The sequence below is a fragment of the Phocoena sinus genome, chromosome 1 (genome assembly GCF_008692025.1).
Source record: "Phocoena sinus isolate mPhoSin1 chromosome 1, mPhoSin1.pri, whole genome shotgun sequence".
Lineage (NCBI taxonomy): Eukaryota > Metazoa > Chordata > Mammalia > Artiodactyla > Phocoenidae > Phocoena > Phocoena sinus.
This window is the reverse complement of record NC_045763.1, coordinates 53,266,603-53,284,354: the sequence shown is the minus strand read 5'-3', so window position 1 is coordinate 53,284,354 and position 17,752 is coordinate 53,266,603. Positions and strand designations below refer to the sequence as shown.

The 17,752-nt window shown below is 38.5% G+C and overlaps 1 protein-coding gene across 6 annotated transcripts in view; it reads right to left on the bottom strand.

The window, feature by feature from the left end:
• Positions 1-17,752, bottom strand: part of PATJ (PATJ crumbs cell polarity complex component) — a 352,815-nt gene that overhangs the window by 262,640 nt on the left and 72,423 nt on the right. For all 6 annotated transcript variants that reach the window (XM_032644105.1, XM_032644108.1, XM_032644106.1 and 3 more), the window contains exons 15-17: positions 10,898-11,032; positions 6,144-6,305; positions 2,768-2,899 (exon numbers count right to left, since the gene is read on the bottom strand). In XM_032644105.1, the coding sequence (XP_032499996.1) occupies positions 2,768-2,899; positions 6,144-6,305; positions 10,898-11,032 (429 nt within the window). The remainder of the gene's footprint in view (positions 1-2,767; positions 2,900-6,143; positions 6,306-10,897; positions 11,033-17,752) is intronic.

The following is a 17,752-nucleotide window of genomic DNA, read 5'->3' as shown; positions in this document are numbered from 1 at the left end:
AGACTTTTTGTGTTTATTTTCTAAATTAGATTATTACTAATAATACATTTCCATAATAATCTAACATTTCCCACTTCTTTACATGTTAATTTACTTAAACCACAATAATCCTTTGAGCTAAACATTATTATCCCCATTTCATAGATGAAGAAATTGTAAAAGCACCTACAAAATATATATTGTATATAATTTTGTCAGGCTCTTGACAGAGTTCTTATTTTTCTAGAGAAAAACTCAGTAGTGAGAAAAGTGGTTAACTGAAATTAAAATACCAAAGTAAATTTGCAATCTCTTCAATACTGCTAATACAGGTCCTTTATAACCTGGAAACTCTCCCACTATACTAAAATCTTTTCACTGTGGCTAAGATGTTTCTACAGCACTTCTTATACAAACTATTCTAAGCTTGGGGGTGAGCGTGAAGCTCTGCATCAGCCCTACTCAGATGCCTAATAAATTCATACAAGAAGCATCAAATTCAATAATAACCAGGAACGTGGCCTTTCATGGCTTCTGCTAAAACTTCACCTGGCCTTGCAAAAAATATTTCTGAACTTTAGAATTTATTACCTAATTACAACAAGAGGTGGTATAACCAATTAATTAACTTGCCCAAAACCAAATTTTAAATTGTGTTTACGTGTCACCTAAATGTCACGGGAATAACAGTTCTACATACCACTGACAAATGGTGAAAACGTGCTGTGTACAACTATAAGTGTATTTAAGATTGACTTAAGAAAAATATTCAGTTTAAGACTGAATGTTTTTTCTTCCAAGGTTTAGCTGCAGAAATAAATAAGCTGAGCCCTTTAATGTGAATCAAAGTAGCATTTAGAAAATGAAGTTTTTTTCTATCAGTTCTCCAATAAGCACAAAAGCAAGAAGAATATCTAACACTTTTTTTGCAGCAAAATTGCTTCATATAATTTGTGCAGAAATAAACATCAGTATGTGTAATGGTGATTGTGAGGAAGATGGGATAGGGGGACATCTAAAATTTTACAAATAAAAATAAGATCCAAAAAAAACCAAAGGTATGTTACAATGCATATATACTTTTTTTTTTTTAAGTGTAAAACTCAGAACTGATAAAGGAATTTTTCTCTTAAGCAGGGATTACACTGTTAAAGACTATCAAGTTTTTCTTTCCATCTTTTACTGAACTTTTTGTTTTTCTTTTTAATTTCTGAAGCACTTCTCTAACATGTGCAATATTCAAAATATAAAACTTGCAGATAATGTTTTTTTAAGAGGGTAAGAGCAATCATTATGATATATTTATAAGAATGCAAAAACATACAGATTGATAATGAAAATGTAGCTGAATATCTAAATATCTAAAACCACATCTGAAAAGTGTTTTCTAAACTAAATTCCAGTTATCAACATGTTAACCCAAAAAAACCCATTGAATATATTCATTTAGTCCCAATTAATTTTGGCTAGCCTAAACTTTATTCAATCATTCTGCAAATGTTTATCAATCACCTACTATGTGCTAGGTAATAGAGCAACACTGGAGAGGGAAAAAAAAGTATCAATATGTGCCATTTGCTTTATATTTATATGCCCTAATAATTAACCAATATATAAACTTCCAGAATCTTACAGTATTAATATTTCTTGAAAAAGATATTTCCCCAAATATGCATTTTTTGGAATCAACAACTCATAATTCAATAATATTCCAAAGAGAATTTCCAATAACGAAGAGGGTTATCTGGCACAGAAATATGCCAGCAAAAATAAAATAGATATAATCTATTTCAGTAATCTTAAAGCACACTGCCAAAATATGGAACTTAATGTTCTTACATAATGCTCAAAGTATTTTTCTTTCAATCTATTCCTGATTGCCTTATTAAAAAAATTGATTTTTATATCACTTGGCATTTTATGTGCTTTGATAGAGTACATTTTGCTTTATTAAACCAGTGTCTTTAGGCAGCACTAATGTATTAAAATATGCATCTTAAAAGTGAAGAGATTTCTTGCCAACAGTTTTAATTCCCCATGATAGTCAGATGGTCTAAAAATACTATAACTGGTAAACTGGTATAACATATAGATGTCTTACTGTGACCTTTCACATTGCCACCTCCAAACCAAATGCATCAGTAACTTTACCGTAGTTATAATTGGGGTACACATAAATACATAAATATTATATGTTCTATATTAAATATAAATATAAGCTTCACCAAGAACATTTCTACTCAGTTACACTCATTGAGATTAATAGGTCAGCAAAACTATAAAAACCTTCACGTTAAGGGAAGGGAGAAGAGAGTGAGAATTGGGAATGACTGCTAATATGTATGGGGTTTCTTTCTTGGGTGATGAAAATGTTCTTAAATTAGACTGTGGTGATGGTTGCACAACTCCAAATATACTAGAAACAACCGAACTGTATGCTTTAAATGAGTGAACTTTATGGTATGCGAAATATATCTCAATAAAGCTGGAGGAAAAAATCCTCCATATAAAAAAATTCATCAAGTTCCAGTCTCTAAAAGCATCCCTGGGTATAAAACTATTCCTTCCCTTATGTTCACTTATTACATCATCTATCATTTTCTTCACTAAGGGAGCTATCAATTGTAATGGTAACAACGGAAATTATAACACCCCACCTTCGGACAGTAGCATTATACATCAAATAATTCAGTTTTGCCTAAGTCAGTGGATGTCTTAAACAATTACTACTTCATATAACTTTAATACAAACTAATTGCTCCAAAAAGCTCTGAACAGGTTCTTATACCTGGTAATCCAAAATGCTGAATCCCAAGCCTTTATGATCTTTTACAAGTTCAACAATCTTGACTTCAGGAGACCACAGGGCTAATTCCCCATCATCATCTTCTTCAGTACTGACATCTATGTTGTGGTCAGCCTGAAATACCAAAGAACATAAATGCTTCAATACACTGTCCTTTCAAGTTTGAAAAGAATTAATGTATCAGGAATCTCATAGCTTCTTCTCAAAATGAGGATACTCTTTGGCATGCATAGTTTTTCTTTTTAATCTTTTTAAAAGGGGCATGCACTGGGGCACATATACTTTAGTATAAAACCTTCATGAAAATTCAAGCACTTAAAAAAACAGGTTGTTCATATAGTTTTTGGTTTTTTTTTTTTTTACGTTAAAGTGTCTGTTTCATTCAAAGTATTAACACTGACCTCTTATACTAAAATGAGTTCTGTCATCCCAGTAGAAGCATAAAAGGAAAAATATGCAATTTAAGAAGATATGAAAACATCACACAAAATCAAAGCTTTTAAGATATTTAAGTAGCAATACCTGAATTCATAATTACAGTGAGAGACAGAGAGAAAGACACCGACACAGAGGCCAGGACAGGACAGAGAGATACCACTTCTGTTGGCTCCAAGTTTTCAAGAAAAACTTTACTAGAAAAGTAAGGTGAAAAAAAATTCAAGTCTTTGGGAATCATGTAAGTCTAAAAACAGGTAAAAATCAGAGTTGAAATAATGAAAACCTGATCTTGGAGGGAGGAGGTCAACACAACTACTCAGTACACAGATCCTCAGCTGCTTTCCCTGACTCCACACCCGCACATCCCCTATTCCAAGCTCCCTCCTTTCAGGGAAAAGAGTCACTGACACATGGAATTCTAGGAAGCTAAATGACAGACGGTCAATGGGTCGACTACGCAGAAGGAGAATAGCTGCTCCAACTTTTTGCTTTTATACTATTTATAGTATTGGATTATATTCATGTGATTTATCTTCCCCAAATACTCTGAACTTCCATCTGAGGCTCAAGAATTATCTTCTTTTTCTTTGTGGCCCTAACAATTAACAAAATGCCTGGCTTCTAGGCTAGAATGGTGTGGGCTGTCATAGAGTTTACCATGGTGATCCCCTCAACCCGCAACAGTGCACGGCTTATAGTAGGTGCTCCATAAATGTTTGTTCGACACATAATGAATCAATCACCCACCTTTGAGTGGCCTTCCCTTGAAACTCTTTTTAAATAAAGCTATAGACTAAATAATAGTCTTTAAGAAGTCTACTTCTAAAAACTTTGAACGATCTTAGTAAATAAAATGGAAGTAAATAAAGTAAAATGATGTACTTCCTATGAATATAATTTTGAGTGACCTGTATAAGAAAACCCATTTAACGGAATCAAAGCTGGCAGATGTGGCAGGCAGAGGGACCCCTCTATTATGGAAGAGTAAGGTACCATAGCTAATACAAAAACATCTTGAAATGAGGGCTGGACCAGATCTCAAACTGTCCCTGCAGGACATGGTGGATTAAATCTAAACATGGGAACGATTTCCTAGTTCTTGAATTACAGAACTTGAAATTAGTGGGAACGTTCTGGATCAATAGACATCTGTTTATATCAGTCTGATGTGAGGAACTGATAGATTTAAAAAGAAAACACATACTTTCCAATAAAAAGTAAAGTTACAATGGTAATACAATACGATTGATGTTCTACTGAGGCATTTAATACCTTTACTGATTAATAAGCATTAGAATTTTTTCTGAGCTGCTTAACAATATAGGGTCTAAGAACCTAAGATCGTATTGAGATAAATGAAAAAAGAGAGACAGAAAAGAGAGCCAGGATTTTAAGAAACCACATATAATTTTAAAACCCAAGTTTATAGAAATTTCAAGGCATCCAACATATATAAGATATTATACTCCAACCAGAAATATATCACTTTGATACAATCAATTCTGCATAACTCCTGTATTTACAGAATAGAAAGCAATCAACTAATGGGCAGCAAGGATGACATTGAGCATAATTCAAAGCTGTTGTTTACCCATTGTGGTAAAGTATGACAGATGGGAGCACAGAGTCAGCAAGCGGAGTTGGTGATTTACACACCCTGTAAGATTAGATTAACGGCATTTTTATCAATAGAGGTAAGCTATCACCCACATTTAATTTTAGTAAAGATTGCAAGAATCATAAAAGCGTGGCATTTGAGTCCCTTCCTTGAAACATGTTTACCAAAGATAAGCATTAAAAAAAATTATCACTCAACAATCAATAATTTACTAAGCACTTTGTATATGTGCAGTAAAGAATAAAAACACCAAGAGATACAAAATAATTCTAAGATTTGGCCTCTGCCCACAGGAGCTGACAGTCTTCTTGAAAAAACAAACTTAATACACACTAAAGTATCTGTGACTACAGGACAGTGCTACACTCTTGTATTTTAGGAAATCACAAAAAAGGACAGGTGGACAGGAGGAGTTGAGAACAGCCATAGCTAATTTTTACTGAGCACCGTCCTTATGCAAGGCATTATGCTAAGAACTTTGCACACATTACTTCATTTCCTTCTCTCACCACAGATGAGGTAAGTACAATAAGTATCTTCATTTTTCAGAGGAAGAAGATCAACAGAAAGTCAAGTTATTTGCTCAATCATTCAAATCATTAAGTGGCAGAGGCAACATTAGGGTCTATGTACCTTGAAAATCAGACCGTAGGTAGGCAAAAGGGAAGCCCCTGTGTATCAAAACTGGTGTTAATGGAATTATAATCTAAAAGAGTCTGGAAAGGGGAAAAGTGACATAAAAGTTACGAAAACATAATTTGGAAAAGCATGTGCTTAAATCTGTTTTCATAATTACAATGCTCTTTAAAAAAAAAAAAAAAAAAAACTACCGGGAGCACAGAAAGTGTCATTTTATTCTCTGACCTTCTGAAGGCTCTTACAGCAATTTTTACTCATTTCAAAATTGGTCATAGATATTCATGTTTTTAAAGCTCTGAAAAAGGGAAGTCCATTAGATATTCAATACTTACCAACATCTTAAACTTGTTAAGATGAACTGAGTTGAACTGGGAGCCAAAAGTAAGGAGCTCAGGTAATTACTAAAAAAAGGTTTTCTAAAATCAAAGTGCATGCACATTAATGTTACCAACCTTTCAAGTTACCAAAAAAAAGAGTAAAGTTTCATGACATTAAAGAATAGTAACAATTTGAAAAGCTATGCATTGTTGCCTTTGAGAGCTACTGTTGTCAAACAAAAGAGGAAGGTTTTTCCCTCCCCCTTCATATCACAGTACACTCTCAGGACATCCCTGATGAAGGGGCATGCCTATGGGAACCACAGTGCGAGTATTCATTTAGTACCTCCATTTCAGGAAGGGAGGTTTCAGTGGTCCTTGGTTCATCTACAGAGGCTTCATCATCAAACAACCGTCGACAGCAAACCAAGGTAAAGGGGGGCGGCACTTCTTTTAGAAAGGAGACTGCTTCTCGGCGAGATTTCCCATAGAGCTGCACTCCATTGACCTAGAAAGATAAGGGATAAGTCAGAATTGAGGAGGCCCCAAATGAAAAAAAACCAAAAATCTCTTGCTTACGTCAATCTATCAAAGTGAAAACAGGATAATCGTTTTATTTTCCCTGTAAACAAAGGGCCTAAATTTAATCATTTTAGTAGTACAAAAAAACAGAAATCCCTAAAATTTATAAAAATTAAGGCTAAAGTTTAACTGAAATTGGGTGAATAAAGTATAAAATGTGCTCAGAGTACAACTATTACTGGGTATGTGATTTGCCTAATTTTTCACACCTCCCTGCTTTGTCCTTTCTATACTACAATGTTGTATTCTCTCATCTACTCCCCATCTCTCCTTAAACACACTAAATATCACTGATAGCCTTCTTAAGACCGCTTCCTTTTGCTTTTCATTTTGTAAGCATATCAATAGAGATATTAACACTAATTTTTAAGGCTGTTAAAAACTGCTCAACTTACAATGTGTAGGTAACAAAATCTAGGATACTTGGCCGTCAAAATTTAGCATTAGTTCACAATTTTCTTTCACATCCCATAAACTCTTAATACCATCCTAGAAAAATCACATCTGTAGAAAAGAAATACACATAACTTTGCCTCAGATCCATTCTTACGTACTCTGCTGACACAGCCATCAAGTGTAAGAAGTGTGTCAGATTTTCAAATTGTTTTATACAGGGGTCCCACGTGTTTAGAATAACAAAAAGATAATCAACTATTCCTTATTAATGATTAATGCTTATCGCCAAAAGATTATCTAAATTTCACATTATATATAGTGCATAGTAACAATTCTTTGCACCAAAGATGATTTAGAAACATGTCTATTCTAATTTTTTATATATATGACTTTAGCTCAAGGAGCTCTCTCATCTGTCTGCCACTCCCAAAAAGCTGAAGCATAAACACAATCCAGGCAACATATAATCTTTTCACTTCTGACTCCTACCTTCCTGGCAGGGTTCAGCAGCATTATTAGTTTTAAAAGTATTTCCGGTCTGCCCTTAATTTCTGACAGGTGCAGGGTTGACTTTCCTGGGAGGAACGTTTCCACTAAATCTGTCAAAATTGCTCAGAGAATAAGAGCACAGTGGGTTTTTGGAAGCATCCCATCAACAGTGGTCTGAGCCCAGAGTCATTTATCCCTTGGAACCACTCTCACCTGTAACATACCCAGCACTTAGCCATCAGACCAGACATAATCTGCCTGCCTTTTAATTATTTACAAAGAAATCACCACATAGTAAAGAGGCCCACATGTGTTTCAGGGAGCTAGTCCTAAAAAGTAAACATTGTCTCCCAGGACTTTATGACTGAGGAAGGGGTCCAGCAGATAGCAAGTTCAGCAGCACATGAAAGGTTCTTCCTGGAAGAACTGCAAGTCAATCTTCACACAAAAATGGGGAGGGAGGTACTTGCCACTGGTCACACCATGTCCATGGTGCCAACCAGTGCCATGAGCACAGAAAGTTCTAAAATCAACCAAATGGGGAGTAACATACTGAAAATAGAGCAAGCGGATAGATACAATCAAAGCAGGAATGCTACTCATGCACAAGTATTTTAGCTTCTGTTTCACATTACTTCAACAAATTTGAAAATCACTTTTCAGGTTTTTATCTTGGTGTACATTTAAATATTTATTTCGCTCATTATTTATTCATTTGAATTGTCTCCAATTATTATAGCAATGTCTGGTAGTCCTCCTCACCACTCTATATGGCTAAAGGGATTGGTCACATTTCCCATTAGCAACTCCTATCTAAGGGGATTTATGGCCGCTGTAAATAGCTGCTCTGGGCTGAGACTTGGCACAATGTTCTAACCCTGAAGCATATTTGTGTTCCTAGTTTTAAGCTCTAAGGAGTACATTTGACAGACAGACACACACACACACACACACACATACAGTTCAGGAGTTTGTTTGGCTAACTTTACAGAGACTTTTTAATTTCTGTATTCAGTTGCTCAGAAGCAGCCAATTTTTTTAACACCTTTATTGGAGTATAACTGCTTTACATTGTTGTGTTAGTCGCTGCTGTATAACAAAGTGAATCAGCTAGGCATATACATATATCCCCATATCCCCTCCCTCTTGCGTCTCCCTCCCTCCCTCCCTATGCCACCCCTCTAGGTGGTCACAAAGCACCATGTTGATCTCCCTGTGCTATGCGGCTGGAAGAAGCCAATTTTTATTTTAGAGTTCACAATATTTTTCTAGACTCTTCAAACCTCTCAAGTACTGTCAAGTCTCAATTATTCAGACTTTGTGACTAGAAAACTCATACACATGTATTCATCTGCAAAGTACATAATACTAGCCAAGTATTGTCCCACTACTTCATTCAATCCCCATTCAATCCTATCCTATAAAGGTTGCTTATGTCTTTCCACGGTGGTCATGTTGCCAGTATCTCACAGTGAGATATGTATAAAGCATTATCTTTACATGGACAATATTCCATTAGATTGTCACAAACATAGAGTGAAGTAGGCATTTATTGATGAAGAAAATGATTCTCAAAAAAAGTGACATGCTAGGACATACGGTTCAGCTGTGGCAAACTCAGAACCAAAAGCAGCTCTGACTTGCAAACCTGTGCTTCTTTCCCTATCCCAAGTTCTTTCACTAGAAATCTATACTTGTGAATTCAACCAGTCTTCATGCTACCTCATTACATCACATTCTATTACAAGGGAGAAGGCCCATGGAATTCCAATCTCGGCTAAGGCACAAAGGACTCCGTTGATGGCTGAGATCACCTACACTTGCTCTACTCAGATCCAGCCAACATTTCTTTATCACCTACCAGGTACTAGTAGTGAATTATACTTAATGCTACTGAGCTGTAGACTAAAAATGCTTTCAATGATACAGTTTATGTTATGTTTATTTACCACAAAAAAGTAAACTAAACTGGTTTTTACTCATATTTCCAACTCTCTCAAATAAATATATCTCATTTCTCAATACCTAATAGCTACATGTTATGGCAATGTTTTCCAAATGGTCTCCAATCTGCAGATTATCATGTGTGACACCACAAAGTTATGTCATATACTCTGCAAATAAGAAGAGAAAGACATGATTCGGCACCAAAAAACCCGTTAAGTGACAGCGTAAATTCTAGGGCATTAATCCACAATAAGCATTCCAATATCATTACTTGAAAACCTCTAAAAATAAGCCATTTACTACATCTTAAAACAGGACCTGGCCTCCCATGCTTATGATAAAATTTGCCAATAGTCATAGCATTTTTCTCTCCGACCTCAAAATTCAACTCGGAATTCTCAACATACTCCTCCAGGTGACTGAACACTACTTAAAAAAACCCAACAAGAAACTTATTTGCTATTCGTGCCATCCCACTTTAAGCAAATATAAATTTTAGAAAGAAATCTCTACTTCAAGGCCCATGGGATTCTAATCTTGGCTCAAGCAACTAGGTTGACTCTATCAAACCCAACCTAGGACTTCCTGTGGCTCTAACACTTGAGAGAACCCTCTTCTACACAGCCTTCTCAAAGTTTAACCATTCCCCGTATCTTTTTTAGAAGCTTAGAAAGTAGTGTGATGTATTGAAAAACCAGTGAAATGGGAGTTAGAAAACATGAACTAAAGTCATCACTCTACCAGTGTATAAAGTTAGGGGAAATCAATGCCTTGGTTTTGTATCTGTAAAATTAAGCGTTGTTGCTTGGTTTGTCTGCTGTGTTGGCTACAGAACTTTCCAATCTAACAAAATCTCTCAAGGCAGTCATGTCACAGCAGAAGTGCTCTAGAATTGCTCTGACTGAAGAGAGGCTGAGAAGCCTGAGTGAGCCCAGTAGAGGCTGCCATCATGGCGGGAAGGGAGTCCCGAGCAGACAATCTGAAAGCTAGTCAGTAACACATAAGCCTGAGGTTATCCAGCTCTAAGCCTTACCAGAACTAACCAACAAAACCTGCAAATAAATGTGACTACATGTTCCAAACAAGGGTCAGGGGTTAGATTCTTAAAAAGAATTTTGAAAAAAAAAAATACTAATTATGCTATCAAACGAAAACAGGACATTAGCTTCTTTCTTAGTTAATCATTTAAATAAGCACTCAAAAGGACATCTCAGGAGTCCCAAAAGATGGGGAAAATGAACTGAAAGTACGCTATCTACTTCACTTATCATTACATAAGTCGTTAGTATTTTTCCTCATCTTTAACCTTCCCAGCTTTACTGAAATATAATTGACATATAACATGTAAAAGTTTAAGGTGTACAGTGTGATGATTTGATATATATATTGTGAAATCATTACCACAATGAGGTTAGTTAACACTTCTATCACCTCACATAGTTACCATAGTTTGTGTGTGTGTGTGTCTGTTTATGTGTGTGGTAAGAACTCTTAAGATCTACTCTTTCAGCAACTTTCAAGTACACAACACAGTTTTGTTAAGTACAGTCACCAATTATTTTCCAATATAAGTAGTTCACATTACATTGGTATTGATGATGTAACTCTGTGGATTTCTGGTGAGAACACATTCTCCTACAACTTAAAAATTCCTGCCCTGTGTCTTTTTCCCCTCAAAAATTTTACCTCAAGAAGCTCATCTTCTGGCTGTAGGAGGTTCAGTGTATCAAGAGGACCACCTGGAGCAATTGAAGAGATATAATGGTGCCCATCAAAGGAATCTACCTCCATGCCAAGCCTCAGAGTGTGAATGGGCAGCAGCTGCAACAAAACACAGAACAGTAATATAAACACAACAAGGACACATCTGGCTGTTAATTCTCTATCAAGTATTTTTTTTTGACACAGAAGCCCCATCCCCTGAATCAGATCACCAAAATCCCAAAAGAGACAATAAGGGGAAAACTAGCCTCAAGTAAAACATGAAGTCATTTGTCATCTTGTTCTCACTCTTGTCCTCTCAGATTCCTTGGGAATGGAGAGACAGACGTACAAAGTCTCCAGTTCTAAGCTCCAAACTTCCTATAGTTCCCAGTATGTATTCTGTGTTTCACTTTTCTGCAGGGCTTCCCATCCCTCAGGACATCCAGCTCCTTTATATTACCTAAGTTCCACTCACACTTCAGTACTAAAGCAGTATCAATTCCAGGAAGCCCTTCCTGATATCTGAGCTAATCTGCTTCCATCTGGGGTCCAAGATCACACTGTACACATCTCCATCACAGCTCTCAATACACTGCTTTTAACATTCCTATTTTCTGGGCTTCCCTGGTGGCGCAGTGGTTGGGAGTCCGCCTGCCGATGCAGGGGACACGGGTTCATGCCCCGGTCCGGGAAGATCCCACATGCCGCGGAGCGGCTGGGCCCGTGAGCCATGGCCACTGGGCCTGCGCGTCCAGAGCCTGTGCTCCACCACGGGAGAAGCCACAACAGTGAGAGGTCCGCATACCGCAAAAAAAAAAAAAAAAAAAAAAATTCCTATTTTCTTAACCGCCCCCCGATTGCTTGAGGGTATCTTTTCTCTCTATAATCTCAGGCCCTAGAATAGTACCAGGCATCTGAACACGGGCTCATTACATGTTATCTGAACTAATCCATGAAAGATGGTACCTCTTTCAAGATGTCTTTTTCCATCTCACCAGCTTAAGAGAGAACAATTTCTGATTTGGGGGAGGTATGGGTGTATAATAAGAAAGGCAATCATTATTCTACTCTAGGATTGGTTCTGTTGACTGAGAAGGATTCGTATAGGTTCAGATATGAGCCAAGCATTAAGAAATTCCAGCCAATGTCAAGGTAAAAAGATGAGTGTCTTAGTGTTGTTGGCTTTAAAAGTCAAAGGCATTCACCAAACTCTATTCCCCTGACTTTCAAAATTGGAACTAATGATTTCTCATTGTGGATATATAAACTCAAACATGGTAAATGATACTACAATAGTTTGTTTATCCAAAATACCAGGCCCATCTCTAACTGTATATTTGCTAAGGAGAAAACCCTACACAAGGTGGCAATGCATCCACAACATGGCTCTTTCCGTATTTCCTTTCCTCTGCGATCACTTATCCTGGAGCTTGTCACCTGCCCTTAGTCATCTGCTCTGAGTCCTCAGAGTTCCACAGGCCTGGCTTCAGACACCACCTGGGGCTCATTTCCATCCCACTACAGACAAACAGACAAACGTGAAGTGGCAAGGCGTCCAGCTGACTAAGGCCTCAATGGCTTAAAACAGGCAGGAGGGATTCCTGGTCTTGGGCTAATTTTCTGAAAATTAAGTGCTCTTGACCAGCAAGCACTTCAGGATCTACAGCCATCTCTGGCAATAAGACATTCTAGCAATGCGAGGGTAAGACTGCTTTTACTCTTGTTGCCTCTCTGTGATCTCTTTATTTCTCACTGTTGCCACCTCATTCTGTTTAGTCATTGTACCAAATCCTGTATATCAAGCTAGGAGACATTAGGGTCAGTTTCTTTAGCACTAAAAGGTGAATAAAAACTCTGAGAAATGTTTCTGTAATAACACCTTACCCATCCATCTCTGCCAACTCTCTTCCTTCCTTTGTTTATGAGCCAAACACTACGGCAGGGAGTGGTCAGTGGGTCCACCTGTAGGTCATCCCCAGTGCTGTGCTAAAGTATGCTTGCAAGAGCAGATTTTTCAATTTTCAGGAATTCTGCAAGCCAGTTGTTAATGACAGCCATTATTAAATATGAAATTATAAGATTACAATTAAATAAATAATATTAAAAATAAATGTACTGGGCTTCCCTGGTGGCGCAGTCGTTGAGAGTCCACCTGCTGATGCAGAGGACGCGGGTTCGTGCCCCGGTCCAGGAAGATCCCACATGCCACGGAGCGGCTGGGCCCGTGAGCCATGGCCGCTGAGCCTGCGCGTCCGGAGCCTGTGCTCCGCAACGGGAGAGGCCACAACAGTGAGAAGCCCGCGTACCACAAATAATAATAATAATAATAATAAAATAAATGTAGTAAGTACTGAAAATCCATCACTTCCTAATTATTTTGACCACATTTTATCTATGTTCTTGAAGTGACTTTTATCTGTTATACATGTATGGTGGAAACACTCTCTATCTAAGAATTTAGGGAATACCAAAGGGATGAACAACTGAAAAAGACAGATGAAATGGTTGATTTGTCTAGCGCTAAATGCAGGTAGGTCAGGTAACAATATAGTCCTGCTCCCATGGAGAAACCTGCATCAATGAAGTGCAACTGTGAATCATTACCTAACTCAGTGTTCACTGTTGTCATTTTGGTTGCTTGAAATCTGCCACGGTGGAACTATTTATACCACGGGTATTGGTAAATGCTACAAATTAGGGTTGCCTTTTTTTCCTTTTTTTGAGGGCTAGACATTTCCCCCCATAACACTGATTTACAATCTAGTTTGGACATGATACCCAGCATATATTTATAGAATGTAAACTATGTGCAAGGATTTGAGCTTTGGGCTGGAATTACAGGATGAACAAAAGAAACAGTTTCTACCCTCCGGAACTAACATCTAGGATGGAAGACAGACAATATAAATAATCAAGAGAGTGAGAAGAGACAAGCAAAACAAGTAAGCCAATAAACAATGCACCAACAAACAAGTGAAAGATAAACCCCAAGTTACCAACTGTGATAAGTTCTATGAAGGAGCTAATCAGGGTCAGGACATCAGACACAACTGTGGAGGCTGTCTGAAAAGTTGGTCAGAGTAGGTTTCACAGAGATGGGGACATTTAAGGTGAGAACACACATATATGGAATATAAAAGAAAAAAACAGGGTCATGAAGAACCTAGGGGCAAGACAGGAATAAAGACGCAGACCTACAAGAGAATGGACTTGAGAACATGGGGAGGGGGAAGGGTAAGCTGGGACGAAGTGAGAGAGTGGCATGGACATATATACACTACCAAATGTAAAATAGATAGCTAGTGGGAAGCAGCCGCATAGCACAGGGAGATCAGCTCGGTGCTTTGTGACCACCTAGAGGGGTGGGATAGGGAGGGTGGGAGGGAGGGAGACTCAAGAGGGAAGAGATATGGGAACATACGTATAACTGATTCACTTCGTTATAAAGCAGAAACTAACACACCATAGTAAAGCAATTATACTCCAATAGGCCTTTCCTGGTGGCACAGTGGTTGAGAATCTGCCTGCTAATGCAGGGGACATGGATTCGAGCCCTGGTCTGGGAAGATCCCACATGCCGCAGAGCAACTAGGCCCGTGAGCCACAACTACTGAGCCTGCGCGTCTGGAGTTTGTGCTCCGCAACAAAAGAGGCCGCCTTACTGAGCGGCCCACGCACCGCGATGAAGAGTGGCCCCCGCTTGCCACAACTAGAGAAAGCCCTCGCACAGAAATGAAGACCCAACACAGCCAAAAATAAATAAGTAAATAAATAAAAAGCCAAGTATTTGAAGCCCTTAAAAAAATTATACTCCAATAAAGATGTTAAAAAAAGATGCAGATGGAAAATAAGCATATGAAAAATAATAATTAAAAAACTTTTTTTAATTAAGGGGGAAAAGTTCATCTCAACTGATATAAAGGTGAACAAAGATAAAAAAAAAAAAAATGAGTCAGCCCTACAAAGAGCCTGCTTGGGGACTGCTTGTGGGAGGTTAGTGAAAAAGGTAATTTCAAAATTTTTGGTTTGAGCAACTGAGTAGATGGTGGTAGCAATTTCTGCATCGAAATAAGTGTCCAAATTAAAAGACATTGCTGTACACACAATTTGCTACTTATATAATAGCATGCCCTCATAAAAAAATAAAAGGATTAAGGAGGGAACTGATTCCAGTCTCCCCTGCCAGCCCCTTACTAATCAATCCTGCTCTATTCCCCACATCTATGGAACAGCTGATGTCAGGAACAGGTTGGAGCACTGAAGAGCATCAGAGGCTCACCCATGGAATCCCTTGCCCACCAGATACAGGATGCCCTTCTAGGCTATTCCCCCTGATATCTATTAACACCACATGCTCCCTAAAAATGTGCGCCATGAACGGAACACACGTGCCCCATCTTCAATCAGACTGAACAAATAAGCCAGAAATGATGTTTACAAAATCTGTCAATCTAAAAGACGCCTACCTAATATTCATTCTGCATCTAAATCTGAGTACAGCTGGGTTTCTGAGACTTCATGTTACATGGCTGCAGGTTTCTCTGTGGGAGCAGGGCTGTTTAATTACCTGTCCCAGCTGCATTTTGCAACTAAACAAATCAACCGTTTCATCTGTCTCTTTCGGTTTTCCACCCTTTCGCAATTCTGAGAACAGAAAGGGCTAAAATGACAGGAGTGGTTGCAACAGAGAGATGATTGATGCCTTCACACACAGAGCACGTTATGCTTTTTGATGCTTATTCAATGTTCTTTGCAAGGGGTCCTATTTAAATCTACAAAGTTAATGAGAAGCGGGATTTTCATGATCCTGACGTGACAAGTAAAGGATACAAGGAAATATATCCAAGGAAAGTGTGACCACTGTGTGATTTACTATCAGCACTAAAATGATGAAGATCAAATGAGATCAAGAAAGCTAGAGGAGGACTTCCCTGACAGCGCAGTGGTTAAAAATCTGCCTGCCAATACAGGCGACACAGGTTCGAGCCCTGGTCTGGGAAGATCCCACATGCGTGGAGCAACTAAGCCTGAGCGCCACAACTACTGAATCCCACGCACCTAGAGCCCGTGCTCTGCAACGAGAGGCCACTGCAATAAGAAGCACGCACAGCCCAAGGAAGAGCAGCCCCCGTACGCCACAACTAGAGAGGGCCCACGTGCAGCAACGAAGACTCAACACAGGCAAAATAAATAAATTTATTCATTTATTTTTTTAAAAAAGAAAGCAAGCTAGAGGCCTTGAACCTATGAGTGGAGAGACCTGTCAGGAAACAAGCTACAGCTCATTCATTTCACTAGAAGCTCTACCTTTAGGTCCCTCAAACAAGATATCAAAATGCTCAACTAGGAATATAAATGATGTTGCTCCAGGGGGAAAAAAACTTCCGGAGAGGAATAGCTATGTCAGTGGGATGGGGGAGGATGCTTCTAAAAAATCTGAACAAAAAATAAAACACAACAGAAAGAACCCTATAACTGGTTCTTATAACACACACACACACACACACACACACACACACACACACACACACACACACACACACATATCCTCTCTCTCTTTCAATGGAGATATTAAATAATCATTTATGTTTAAAGATTAGGTACAAAGAGTTACTAAACTTACCACAAAAAAAACACAAACTTTTCAAGAATGAGGCTACAACTTTTAAACTAATGGTGAAACACAGGATAATACCCTCAAAAGTTAGGTATGTTCACGCAGAGGTTATGCAAGACAATCAAACAATCTAGTAAAGCTTGATTTATATTAGTTTTTCTCACCCAACTAAAATTTTAATTCTGGGGAATTCCCTGGTGGTCCAGTGGTTAGGACTCCACGCTTTCACTGCTGAGGGCCCAGGTCCAGTTCCTGGTGCGGGAACTAGATCCCACAAGCCTCAAGGCACATCCAAAAAAAATAAAAATAAAATTTTAATCCTGAGTCTTTAAAAAACACACATTACGGTCTTCCCTGGTGGCACAGTGGGTGAGAGTCTGCCTACCGATGCAGGGGACACTGATTCGTGCCCCGGTCCGGGAAGATCCCACATGCCGCAGAGCGGCTGGGCCCGTGAGCCATGGCCGCTGAGCCTGCGCTTCTGGAGCCTGTGCTCCGCAACGGGAGAGGCCACAACAGTGAGAGGCCCGCGTACCGCAAAAAACTAAAAATAAATAAATAAATAAAACACACATTACACACTCCGTTGTACAGAAATATCTTGAAGGATCGCTTCAGCTACCTAACACCAAGGTCAAGCATCAGTTGTCATTTTTTCATTTCGGATATCATTGATGTTACCTGTCTGGCCCATGTGATACATGAACTTTTTTTTTTTAACATCTTTATCGGAGTATAATTGCTTTACAATGGTGTGTTAGTTGCTACTGTATAACAAAGTGCATCAGCTATACGTATACATATATCCCCATGTCTCCTCCCTCTTGCGTCTCCCTCCCACCCTCCCTATCCCACCCCTCTAGGTGGTCACAAATCACCCAGCTAAACTCCCTGTGCCATGCGGCTGCTTCCCACTAGCTATCTATTTTACATTTGAGAGTGTATATTATGCCCATGCCACTCTCTCACTTCGTCCCAGCTTACCCTTCCCCCTTCCTGTGTCTTTAAGCCCATTCTCTATGTCTGCATCTTTATCCCTGTCCTACCCCTAGGGTCCCCAGAATCTTTTTTTTTCTTTTAGATTCCATACATATGTGTTAGCATACGGTATTTGTTCTTCTCTTTCTGACTTACTTCACTCTGTACAACAGTCTCTAGGTCCATCCAGCTCACTACAAATAATTCAATTTAGTTTCTTTTTATGGCTGAGTAATATTCCA